The 13,018-nt window shown below is 42.0% G+C and overlaps 1 protein-coding gene across 5 annotated transcripts in view; it reads left to right on the top strand.

Moving 5' to 3' along the window:
• Positions 1–13,018, top strand: part of LRRK2 (leucine rich repeat kinase 2) — a 376,481-nt gene that overhangs the window by 117,546 nt on the left and 245,917 nt on the right. For all 5 annotated transcript variants that reach the window (XM_040343608.1, XM_040343610.1, XM_040343612.1 and 2 more), the window contains exons 12-14: positions 8,327–8,406; positions 8,487–8,593; positions 8,785–8,914. In XM_040343608.1, the coding sequence (XP_040199542.1) occupies positions 8,327–8,406; positions 8,487–8,593; positions 8,785–8,914 (317 nt within the window). The remainder of the gene's footprint in view (positions 1–8,326; positions 8,407–8,486; positions 8,594–8,784; positions 8,915–13,018) is intronic.

The raw sequence follows: 13,018 nt of genomic DNA, 5'->3' as shown, positions 1-13,018 counted from the left end.
CTGTTTTTCTTATCCCACTCCTGGTTGTCTACATCCGGCCTGTCTGTGGTGAGGACATCCCATGTGTCATCTTTGCTCAGCAACATCTCCATCTTGAACTTCCACATCTGGTAGTTGTCACTATTTAGCTTAGTGATCCCCAGTTTAAGATCCCCGCTGCTAGCCATGATTAATGTACCTTGCTCGTATTCCAAACACCTGGATACCTCAGAGCAGATTTCCTCCGCAGCTTTATCAAAGATGGTGTGCAGATGAAGACTAGGCCTCTGTTCCAGCTGTCTGATGATTCACGTTGTCTGGGCCCATAACCTTTGTTGGCTGGTGCAGATGATGCAAAGAATAATCAGACATATATGGATGGCTGTAGTTTACTTGGATTCATTTGTATTGAAGAGACATACAGCAGAGAGCATGGTGCTCATGTTAGCACACAAGATATAGAAAAACAACAACCATAGATAACAGGAAAGATGCAGTAACAGATAGTTAACACAAAGAACATTATGATAGACTATCTGTGTATAGTGACATCTAGTGGACATACTCCAAATACACAGGGAAATAAACCAAGCAATGTATAACATAGCATGAAACAATGTTCAGTCTCCAACATTTCTTTCAACAATGGCTTTTTTCTTACCACTCTTCCATAAAGGTCAAATTTGTGGAGTCCAGGACTAATAGTTCTCCTGTGGACAGGTTCTCCTACCTGAGCTGTGGATCTCTGCAGCTCCTCCAGAGTTACCATGGGCCTCTTGGCTGCTTCTCTGATTTATGCTCTCCTTGCCCGGCCTGTCATTTTATGTGGACGGCCATGTCTTAGTAGGTTTGCAGTTGTGCCATACTCTTTCAATTTGGATGATGGATTGAAAAGTACTTCCTGAGATGTTCAAAGCTTGGGATATTTTTTTTATAAACAAGATTATAATGAACATGCAAACCAAATTAAATCAAAAAGTCCCATATGGTGAAATGTACAACTAGTCCAATGTCACGAATCAACTCCTGAAGAAAGAAGTACAATCACAGTCCACAAATAACAAGTGGTGATCCTCAGGTAAATGAATATGAAGAGCTGGTGTATGGGACATCAAGGATGGTATATCTTCACTAATGGCTAAGCATGAATACTCACTCCTTACCAAGACTGGTGGACCCGAGTGTCAGCAAAAACGAGTCTGTATAGCATGGATATCATGATGGGTGAATTGCCCAAACGATGGAAGTCCAGGATTTCTGGTGGTGTCTTGTGGATCTCAACCAAACTGGAAACGCCAATGACCAAATTGGACAACCAAAAAGTCTCACATCCGAGCAGGGTATGTAGAGGGAAATGGTGCAGGTCAGAAAAGTAGGTTTATTATAAAAACCAACATACATGAATAAAAGTGATCACGGTTAAAAAGGATTATTTGGAGCCATGAACCTTTTCACTGCGTGGCAAGCCACACCAGCTCCTGGTCCCATGTCAGGGGAGGTCTCGATACCAGCTCTTCATATTCATTTACCTGAGGATCGCCACTTGTTGTGGACTGTGATTGTGTTTCTTTCTTCAGGAGTTGATTCATGACATTGGACTAGTTGTATATTTCATCATATGGGACTTTTTTTATTTAATTTGGTTTGAATGTTCAGTATAATCTTGTTTATACACATTTCACGGTTCTACGGTTTTCCAGTGCTACATTTTCACCCATTTCCCATTTGAATATTCGTCACATTCCTATGTAGCAGCTCTTTATTAGTTTCACATATTTGTGTGTTGTTTGTTTACCCTTAATAGTTATCGCAGTATTTTTTCTTATTTCCATATTTTTTTTTAATAACCTATCCCTGCTTTAAATGTCTCAAATTTTATCCCTGACCTGTCTGGTATGTTTTTTGGCCTTATGCTGTTTGTTCACTAAGGTTCTTTAACAAACCTCTGAGGGCTTCACAGAACAGCTGTATTTATACTGAGATTAAATTACACAGGTGGACTCTATTTACTAATTGGGTAACTTCTGAAGGCAATTGGTTCCACAAAATTTTAGCTGAAATAATAAATAGGGGTATAAGAGTAAAGGGGGGCTGAAATACAAATGCATGCCAAACTTTTCAGATATTTATTTGTCAAACATTTTGAAAAACATTTATTTTTCCTTCCACTTCAGTTATGTGCCACTTTTTGTGTAAAGGGAAAAAAAAAAAGTGCGCTTATCTAATATAATAAGTGATAGCTGCAAACTCAAAATGTTTATACAAACAAATAATGATATGAGTAAAAGATGGAGTTGCATGGAAAAAAAAAAAAAACTGTTGTCCTATGCAGATCCCCAGTGAAAAAAAACAAAAAAGGAAGTCCAATGAAACAATCTAGAGGATTTCTTCAGATGTGCAATAAAAATATGTAGAAAAGGTGATGAAACAGTTCAGTGGTAAAAACAGCTATTGAAAACGTGGTTCCAGCAAAGAAATGTAGGCGGTCTTGCGGTCACGCTTAAATAGCACAACAATGGGCGGAGCAGGCGTGGGCCACGTCCCAGCAGCCAGCTACGCCGTCAAATCAGAAAAAGGCAGGCGGAGCCAAGGTGGACACGCGTCCCGGACCGACGGCCGTCGGCCCATTTTGATTAAGGGAAAAACTAAGGGAAAACAAATTTAGATATAAAATGACCAGAAAGCATAATTAGTGGTCACGCCCCGTGATCAAGTCCTATTGGATGAAACGTTGGGAGGAGGCGTGCTTGACGTCACCGCTTGTGAGGAACAGTTCCGTACCGGTCGGAACTTTGTTTGTCTGCTGATATTTGTCTACTAACCTGTAAGTGAGATATTTTATTTATTAAATTTATCAAACGATATCACACCATTGTGGCCTTTTTTCTCTGATGGTTGGACTATTGCCCTGAGTGCTTTTCTGAGGATTGCTGGACGTGAGGTTTCCCTACAACAGCTGCATAGTCATCTTCCAAACGATTTCCTTGCCCTTTATTCACATGAATCTGGTAAGGACCAGTGTGTTCTGAGGTGGAGGTTTATGTCACACTGTCCGTTTGCCAGTCACTTGGGGTGTTTATCTTTTTATTTTACAATATCACACTATTGGAGCTTTGTTCTTTTTTTGGTTGCTCACCATTGCTGGATCATCGGGTGTCTGTGTCTGGCTGTGGATCCGTTCCCCTGTCTAGCCCAGGTGTATGGCTATCCGCTCGTTTTGATCCTGTGGATCATTAACTCTGGTAAGGGTCTGCAACACCAGGCATCCTGGATTAATTTTGGTTTTTCTACATTTCTTTGCTGGAACACGTTTTCAATAGCTGTTTTTACACTGAACTGTTTCATCACCTTTTCTACATATTTTTATGCACATCTGAAGAAATCCTCTAGATTGTTCATTGGACATCCTTTTTTGTTGTTTTCACTGGGGATCTGCATAGGACACAGTTTTTTTTTTTTGTTTTTTTTTCAGCGCAACTCCATCTTTTACTCATGTGCCACTTTTTGTTGGTCTATCACATAAAATCCCAATAAAATACATTTACATTTTTGGTTGTAACATGACAAAATGTGGAAAATTTCAAGGGGTATGAATACTTTAAGGCACTGTAGATTGCTAGCAGCAGAAGGCCATTGGCTTCCGCTGCTTTCAATCAATCCAGTGACAGGGGAGTCGGTGGGCGGGGCCACTGTCAGTCACGGAGCAGCAGGACTTGGAAAACGCCCACACAATTGCCCCCATATAAAGCGGTTTTCCGTGGGGCACTCGAGAAGAGGAGCCAGGAGCGCGCTCAGGGGCCCCCAGAAAAGGAGGACTGGGGACACCCTATGCAAAACCCTTACACAGAGGAGATAAGTATAACATGTTTATTTGTAAAACTTTTTTTTTTTTATTTTTTTTATCACTTTAACCACTTAAGACCCGGACCTTTAGGCAGCTAAAGGACCCAGCCAGTTTTTGCGATTCGACACTGCGTCGCTTTAACTGACAATTGCACGGTCGTGCGATGTGGTTCCCAAACAAAATTGGCGTCCTTTTTTTCCCACAAATAGAGGTTTCTTTTGGTGGTATTTGATCACCTCCTGCAGTTTTTAGTTTTTGCGCTATAAACAAAAATAGAGCGACAATTTTGAAAAAAATTCAATATTTTTTCCTTTTTGCTATAATAAATATCCCCCAAAAATATATAAAAAAAAATTTTTTTCCTCAGTTTAGGCCGATACGTATTCTTCTACCTATTTTTGGTAAAAAAAATCGCAATAAGCATTTATCGGTTGGTTTAAGCAAAGTTTATAGCGTTTACAAAATAGGGGATAGTTTCATTGCATTTTTTTAAATTTTTTTACTACTAATGGCGGCTATCAGCGTTTTTTTTTCCGTGACTGCGACATTATGGCGGACACTTCGGACAATTTTGACACATTTTTGGGACCATTGTCATTTTCACAGCAAAAAATGCATTTAAAATGCATTTTTTGCTGTGAAAATGGACAATTGCCGTTTGAAGTTAACCACAAGGGGGCACTGAAGGGGTTATGTATGACCTCATCTGTGTTTCTAACTGTAGGGGGGTGTGGCTGTAGGTGTGACGTCATTGATTGTGGTTCCCTATATAAGGGAACACACGATCGATGACGGCGCCACAGTGAAGAACGGGGAAGCTGTGTTTACACATCGGGGACCGATCGCCGGACTCCAGCTGCTGTGATCGGGTCCTGCGGTCACGGAGCTTCGGACCGGGTCGCGGGAGCGCGCCCGCAACCCACGGTTGAGCACTTAAAGAGGACGTACCTGTACATACATGTCCCCAGCCGTGCCATTCTGCCGACGTATATGTGCAGGAGGCGGTCCTTAAGTGGTTAAGCTCAAGGCTCTGGAGCTTTTTTTTGTAGCTCAAATTGGGCAGATTTTGCACGTTTTTGGCATGTCTTTATTTCCATGGAAATAAATGGAACCGAGTGATGTGCTATTGCATGTTTTGTAGTGAAATTTTCTGCTCAAATGAGAGAACGTTAAAAAAAGAAAGAAAAATAATATATGAATAAATATAAATATATGTAAGATACACAAGTAACTGCAAATCGTCATAAATAAATAAAATAAAATAACTGGATATGTAATAATAATTAACCCATAGCCTTTCAAAAATATTAAATGTTATTAATAATAAAATAACAAACACCCAAACAAAATGATGAATAATAAAATTATTAATATTAATAATACTTTTTTATTATTATAAATGATTTATTTTGTGTTCATTAGCATTATTAGGGTGTTCATTAGCATTAGCTTTATTTTATTTTTTATAAGGGTTAGGGGTTAAGGGAGTTATAAAGGCAGAAGTTTTTTTTATCTTAATGCATTCATTACGATACAAAGCCTTCTGTGTGCAGCAGTCCCCCTCAGCCCCCCTAACACTTAACCAAGGTCCCTCTGTCCAGCGATGTCCACGAGTGTCTCGGCTATCCAAGATTCTCCCTCCTGATTGGTTGATACACAGCAGAGGCGCCATTGGCTGCCGTTGTTGTTAATAATAATAAGCTAGCCGATCAGGGGACAGAGGGGGATGGGTCGGGTCTCCGTGTCTGAATGGACACAGGGAGCTGTGATTTGGTTCGGTACCCCCATAGCAAGCTGCTTGCTGTGGGGGCACTGAACAGGATGGGGGGGCAGGATCACAGAAGAGGGATCTGAGAAGAGGAGGATTTGAGTTGCTCTGTGCAAATCCATTGCAACAGAGCAGGCAAGTAGAACATGTTTTGTTGTTTTTATAGGAAAAAAAACAAGACTTTACAGTCACTTTAAGGTTAGGGGTTGATTTATTTTATTTTATTTTATTTTATTTATTATTACATAGTATTTATTTTATTTATTATTAGTAGCAGTAGTAGTAGTAACACCCTACCCCAATTAAATAAATTTAAATAAATAAGAATAAATAAAATATTAACACCTTAACCTCCAATGTTAACTCCTAATCCCAACCCTAACTTAATCTTAACTGTCATTGAGAGTTCTCTATACGCCATGTGTAATTCATGTCTCCTGCGCCTAAGCGCCCTTCTCAGCCCTTTGTTTACTTATACAGGAAATGGGTTTACAAAGATCCATTATACCAGACATGACCACCATGCTTGCATCCTCCGCTCGACCAACCGGCCTGATCCTGGGAGCAATCTTTATTCATATAACAATAGCGCTTGATGGTTTCACAATTGACCAATCAAGCACAGGCATTCCTTCAAACAGGAGGGGTTATACAACAACCAATGAGCAATGACTAGGGGAGTCTTATGGGCGTGTCTGGGCGAGAGCAGTGTGTACAATTTCATGCCCCCTGTACCTGGAAGCCATGCTCTCCAGTAAAACAAAGTAAGCCGCATGGCTTGAAATCATGAACTCTGTCCCCGACCATAACAATTCAAAGGCTCACGTTTTTACCGTTGGCGTGAGTCCTTATTCTGCGATGTTAAGAGAACGCAAACCCGGATTATACTACTGTTCAAACTACTGTTCCTGTGGATGGGAGATTATCTGCAGGTGCACGCCAGGGCTCCCCCCAAATGTGTTGATCAGGCACACAGGGGTGACACGAGCGTACATCCGCTCAAAACCGATAATGTCTTTGCAGAGTGAACACATTCCCCTCAAATGATTGTCTGTCTGTGCATCGCACAGGGGGCCTTCGCTAGCGGACATATCCCCACTCTGCAAACAAATCTATGCATCCCCAATAAGCTTTTCCCTACCAGACGGATCTCAACCAGCGTCAGTCTGCCCCAGTCAGCTCTTTAGAGTGGGCTGCGGGAGAACTAACACTGGGAGACATGATTTGAATTATCTTACTTGCTAAAAGACAAAGGGGGAGATTTACCAAAACTAGAGCGTGCAAAATTTGGTGCAGCGCTGTATAGAAACCAATCAGCTTCCAGGTTTTATTGTCAAAGCTTTATTGAACATGCTGAAGTTAGAAGCTAATTGGCTTCTATGCACAGCTGCATCAGATTCTGAGTGCTCCAGTTGTAGTAAATCTACCCCAAAGTGTCAGGACCTGGCCTCTGCAGTGTCTGTCTGTGGCTCTACTTGGTGTGTTATTGAGGATACCCGACAGCACTGCCTGATTTCTTGGACAACCTTACTTTGTGTCTTGTTTCTGGTGAACCTTGAACCCTTTGCTCCTCCCATGAGCTTCCGAATTAAGCCATATCTCTGCACTTCCTGTTTGCCAGATTGTGCTCTCTTCAGCCGATATCTTGATTCTTGCTCCTCTTGCCTTAACCTACTGCTGTCCTTATCTTCGCTACCACTTGTTATCTCTTTGCTTGTTTATCGACTATGCTTCTATCTGATCCCATCCAGCTTCTACTCGTTACTGACCTTTTGGCTTGTTGACTGCTTGGTCCTTGTCTGCTTCATCCATTATCTGACCCCTACTTGCTCTTCTGCTGGGGCAAACAAGATGGCCATGACCTGCCATTAGCATGCAGGGAAAACCCATCTTCACCATCAGGAGCTCTGGTGAAGACCAGTAAGTGCTTATACCCAGTGCCTCAGGTGAGCCTGTGTCATCTGCTAGGGGGGGATCATCTTTTATATTTTTAGCTGACTACTGTGAGCGTCTCTACTGCTACAGTTACTGGCCTCCAAGCTGGATCGCAGACCAAGATACAAATCTAGGTCCTGGGCATTCATCGCATTACTATCACAGCTTGCTCGAGGAGACACTGCTATTTGAACAGTGAAAAAACCGCAACATTCTAATAATGGTTATTCATGTGTTCTGTTGTTCAGTAAGCATGTTCAGGGTCAGACTATTTATATAATGCGGCTATAAAACAAAAAGAGGCCAACTGGATAGTGCTGATTTAAATCATTTAAACAAGTTAACCACTAACTAGTTACGAACAATAATAAAAAACTGAGATTTGCACTTGCAGAAGCTAAGACTTCTGAAAGTGTAAATCCACGCATTTGTGAATTGAGCAGTGTCCTTCCCCTCCAAAATAAAAAACAACACGGCAGCATGAAAAACTTGTCAAAATGCACTAGTGTTGCAGTACAGAATCAAACTGAAAATCTGATCAAGTCGCAGCTGCACTAATGTAAACTAGGCTTAAATTTACTGACAAAGTGGCTGCCCAAAAGTGTCTGTTTCCCTTTCATCCCGACTGTAGGCATTCTAATACAGAAAATGCGTTGCTCTCCAGATCACCAGGTGAAAACAGAGATAAGAGAGCTTAAAAAAATATAACAAATGTAGCTGCCATAGCTAATGGATTGGTAAGCTACACCTGTGAGTTTCTGTTTTTTTACTGCTCTAATATCCTCTTGTTTATGTTTTAGGAAGCTGCATGCTGGGCTCTGAACAATCTGTTTATGTACCATCCTGAGCTTCACAATAACATCGGGGATGAACAACATCAGTAAGTAATGCAGTTATTTATACTCTACATACATTCCTGAAACCATTATTGATCACTAACTATATATACCATTATATCAGGTACCCTGTACATACAGAGGTGATGTTGTCCATGCTAATGCATTCTTCTTCCAAGGAAGTATTCCATGCGTCTTCAACCGCATTGGCCACCCTTTCTGACCATAATGGTAAATCATATTCTATATTCATATTGTTGTTGGAAGCCAAATACTTTATCTCAAAAATGCAGAAGTTTGTAAAAATCCCTTTCCCCAGAGCAGTTAAAATGTTTGTCAAACAAGCACAACAGTAAAATGAATGTGTTGGTGTATTCACAGCTTGCATAAAATATTATGTGAATTATTTATTTATTTTGCAGCATTTATTAAAAAAACTTTATTGGAGAAGGGTGTTCATATAAATGTGCTTGAAATTATGAAAAAACATCTTGATTCACCAGAAGCAACTGAGAGCGCCTGCAGAGTATTACTTCATCTCTTCAGCGAAAGGTATGAGTGAACAAATTGGAAACATGATCTTCTGCACTTTTGATCTATGTATTCTTGTGCATCAGTGCGTGGGTCGCTGCCTTTAAAAACTAAGCAACATATAAGGTAAAATGTTTGCCTCCTGATAGTTCTCAGAGCACAATTTTATTTTCTCCTTTCCTTATTGAAGGCCACATTTGTGGTCTATTTTTTTAAAGTGGATTTAAACTCGATTCATGAAATTTGACCGTGGCACATATATCTGTAGTGTTTACTTCTCTCTCCAAAGCCCTAAGTCACATGTATTTCTGCTGCTTCTATCCTCTATTATCAGCATGATACCTTCTGACAAGCTCTCCGACATGGGAGATAAAAGGAGCTGAAAATTTGTGTCAGGAGGTTGCTATAGGTTAGCAGAGGGCTTGTCTATTCACAGCTCTGCAAGTTTCTCTCTTCCCCCTATAATCAGCTGTCACACAGTGTATACCCAGATGAATTGAAGGAAGGAAATCACCGCTCCAGGTGGGTCTACTATGCAATCACAGGCTGACTCAGGATACCGAGGGTGCTGGCAGTGCACTAGGCATGCATAGGAATGAAGAGAAAATGGATAGCCGCACTCCAGTAACTGTTGAGGTTGTCTTTATTAAATGAACAGCAGGTACATCACAGGGTTACAGCAATGGGAACAAGGGAACAGCCGACGCGTTTCGCACTGGATTAGTGCTTATTCATGGCTTAAGCACTAATCCAGTGCGAAACGCGTCGGCTGTTCCCTTGTTCCCATTGCTGTAACCCTGTGATGTACCTGCTGTTCGTTTAATAAAGACAGCCTCAACGGTTATTGGAGTGCGGCTATCCATTTTCTCCAATTCCTATACAGTGTATACCCAGACTTCCCTCCCTTTGCTAAAAGATGAAGTAAAAATTCTAACATGTTCACATTCGAAAGAATACAGAAGGCTGAAGACAGCAGATATACATGTAAAACTTATGTGGGGAGATTTGTTTCATTTCTGTTTATCATTTGAGGCTGTTCACTTCACTGGATATAGGAAAGGGTTTACATGCACTTTAAATTAGAATTCCAGTTTTACTTTAGTTTGTTTGGGCCAGCCTGGTTCAAATTGATTCATACCATTACAGAATAGTCTGGTTGCCTGGGATGCTGTAATACACTGTAGTAGCTTGTGCTATATACAGTTAGCTGTGCTGTCTTCCTGCATGGTGTTCAGACGGTTCCTGGAAGTAAGACATGCCTCTTCCACAAACAGTCAGAAAATGTCTTCTACTCATTCATAAAAAATACAAGGCTGTTCCTGAAAATCTGAAATGTCATACGACAATATCTTTTTATTGATAAAAAACACAAGGCTATTCTTGATTTTCCAAAATGCCAGATGACCAACTCTGTCTCCATGCAGGTGCAAAATAGAAATGTCTCATAGCTGTGCTGGAAAATGGCACAGCTTACTTTTATGTAGCACACGCTTCTATGGTGTATTGCAGCATCCAGTGGCCAGACTATTTTGCAGTGGTAAGAATTAATTTGACCCAAGCTGGCCCAAACAAACTATCTAAAGTGAAAGTAAACCTGGAGTTCTGTTTTTTTTTTTTTTTAATTTCTGTTTATTAAAGGTTTTATGCACATACAACAAAAAAGAAAAGCAAAAAATAACATACCTTGGCACACCGCCAGGGTTAACTGTCGGCCAACATGACCGGGAACATAAAAACTGTGCCATCGCAGATGGCGTATTCAAAACAAAAACCCTCCCAGAACCCCCCCCCCCACCCCCCCCTACTCAGTTCCCTTCCCCCACCAGCCTTAAACTAGGACAACTTTAGCAGAAATACTCCCCTCTGTGGCATGTCACAAACAGCATCCCCGAAATACCTGGAATAAGTCCTCTGGCCAGCTTATATACATATTTAATTATAAATTAGTCATCTGTCCCTTTACCCAACCGTGTGATCTGATTCATACCAGGCCCTCCACACCTTCTCGAATTTCCCGACACATCCCCGAGATAGGTACGTTGATTTATAGTACGGTAGCATAGCGTTCACCAAACCTTTCCAAAAAGCAATTTCAGGGGCCCCTGAATTCCTCTATTTGAGCAAAATGGCTTTCTTCCCATAAAACAGTAAGATACTCAATAATGTTCTGTGAGCTCTAGACGGTACCACCTCTTCCACCAGACCCAGTAAACAGACACTAATTTCCCGTGGGACCGGTACCCCCAGCACCTCTGCAATACAGGCCGTGACCCCAGTCCAGAGCTGTTGGATCTGGGGGCAAGTCCAGAACACATGTTGCGCGTCAGCAGGGGAAAAAGTACACCTCCAGCACTCGGCCGGCACCGATGGATATATCAGTGCCAATCTGGCCGGGGTATAATATACTCTATGTAAGAATTTAAACTGGATTAGCCTGTCTCTTGCTGCCACTAAATATTTAAACGGACGGTCCCACATTTCATCCCATTCCTCCCCCTGTACTCCCGGAACCTCCGCCCCCCACCTCTCTCTGCACTTGAGTAACGCTTTGGGGCTAGCTTTAAACAGTTCTTTGTAGGTTACTGACAAAGTCTTGGGCAGTTCCTCCGTCATCAGTAAGTCTTCCAACCTAGAAGGGAAAGATTCAACCTTCTGAGATCCGAATTGTGACTGATATGCATGTCTCAGGCTTAAATAGCGAAAAAATTGCGAGTTCGGAAGGTTATGTTTGGCTTTCAATTGATCAAATGTTAGCAGTTCCCCGTCCCGAGTAACATCCTTGAGTAGTTTACCCCCCTTAGACGCCCACCCGGGTGCATCATCTAGTTTGTAAAAGTGATGAAGTTTAGGGTTCATCCACAGCGGTGTTGAGGGGGAAAATCCTTTATAACTTGGAGAGGCCAACTTCTCTACCTCCTCCCAGGCCTTGATCGTAGCTTTCATGGAATGTGTAAGAGGAAGGTCCCTGCCCGTACCCCTATGAATGGCCAACCGGAGAGACTCATATGATCCGAGATGAGCAGCCTCAAGCACCGTGGCTGAATCACCCGCATCTGAACTCAACCATCTGTGAACAAACACCAACTGATCAGCCAAGTAATACTTGCACCAGTCTGGAAGCGCCAAACCACCCTGGCCCCATGGTTCTTGTAAGACTTTCAACCCCACCCTAGGCATTTTTGGAGCCCAGAGAAACGAACTAGTAAGACTATCAAGTTTCCGAAAGAAGGACTTCGGTATCCATACCGGAGCGTTCCTCAGAAAGTATAGAATAACCGGGAGAATTTTCATTTTCAAGAGGTTAATCCTACCAATCAATGATAAGGGACGTTTTTGCCAAACCAGTGCTTTTTGTTTAAAGAACGTCAAAAGTGGTAGCAAGTTGAGGGACATATAGTCCATCACGCTCGCCGTGACCTTCACCCCCAGATACGTTATTTGCGTGACCCATTGAAGAGGCAGGTCGGGATTCGCTCTTGCCCTAGCCCCTTCATCTAAAGGCAGTATGGATGACTTCCCCCAATTGACTTTCAGGCCGGAGAATGTAGTGAACCTATCCATTATATCCAAAGCAGCGTTCAAAGAATCCACGGGATCCCTTAAACACAGAAGGTCATCAGCATATAATGCCAAGCCCTCATCAATACTCCCCACCCTGATGGCTTTCACCTCCTCCGACGCTCTCAGAGCCACTGCCAGGGGCTCCATCATAAGGGCGATAGGGGGCAACCCTGTCTCGTGCCCCTCCCTATCGTGAAAAACTCAGAAGTAGACCCTCCCATGCGAATGGCCGTCCTAGGCGCACTGTAAAGCAAATTGATCCACTGTCTAAACGCCTGGCCAAAACCCATTGACTCCAGGACTGTATGCATAAAATGCCAGTCCACCGAGTCAAAGGCCTTTTCTATATCGATAGAAACTATTATCCTACAGGACGAGTCCAAGTTGGAGAGCTGTAGATGCGTAAAAAGTCTCCTTAGATTTGTGTCTGTGGACTTACCCGGCATAAATCCCGTCTGATCCACATTCACTAGGGATAATATAACCAGAGCAAGCCTCTTTGCTAGGACTTTTGTCAGAATTTTGAGATCCATATTAAGAAGGGCAATAGGTCTGTAAGACGAA

The sequence above is a fragment of the Rana temporaria genome, chromosome 3 (genome assembly GCF_905171775.1).
Source record: "Rana temporaria chromosome 3, aRanTem1.1, whole genome shotgun sequence".
Taxonomy (NCBI): domain Eukaryota; kingdom Metazoa; phylum Chordata; class Amphibia; order Anura; family Ranidae; genus Rana; species Rana temporaria.
This window is presented reverse-complemented; position numbering and strand designations above follow the sequence as displayed.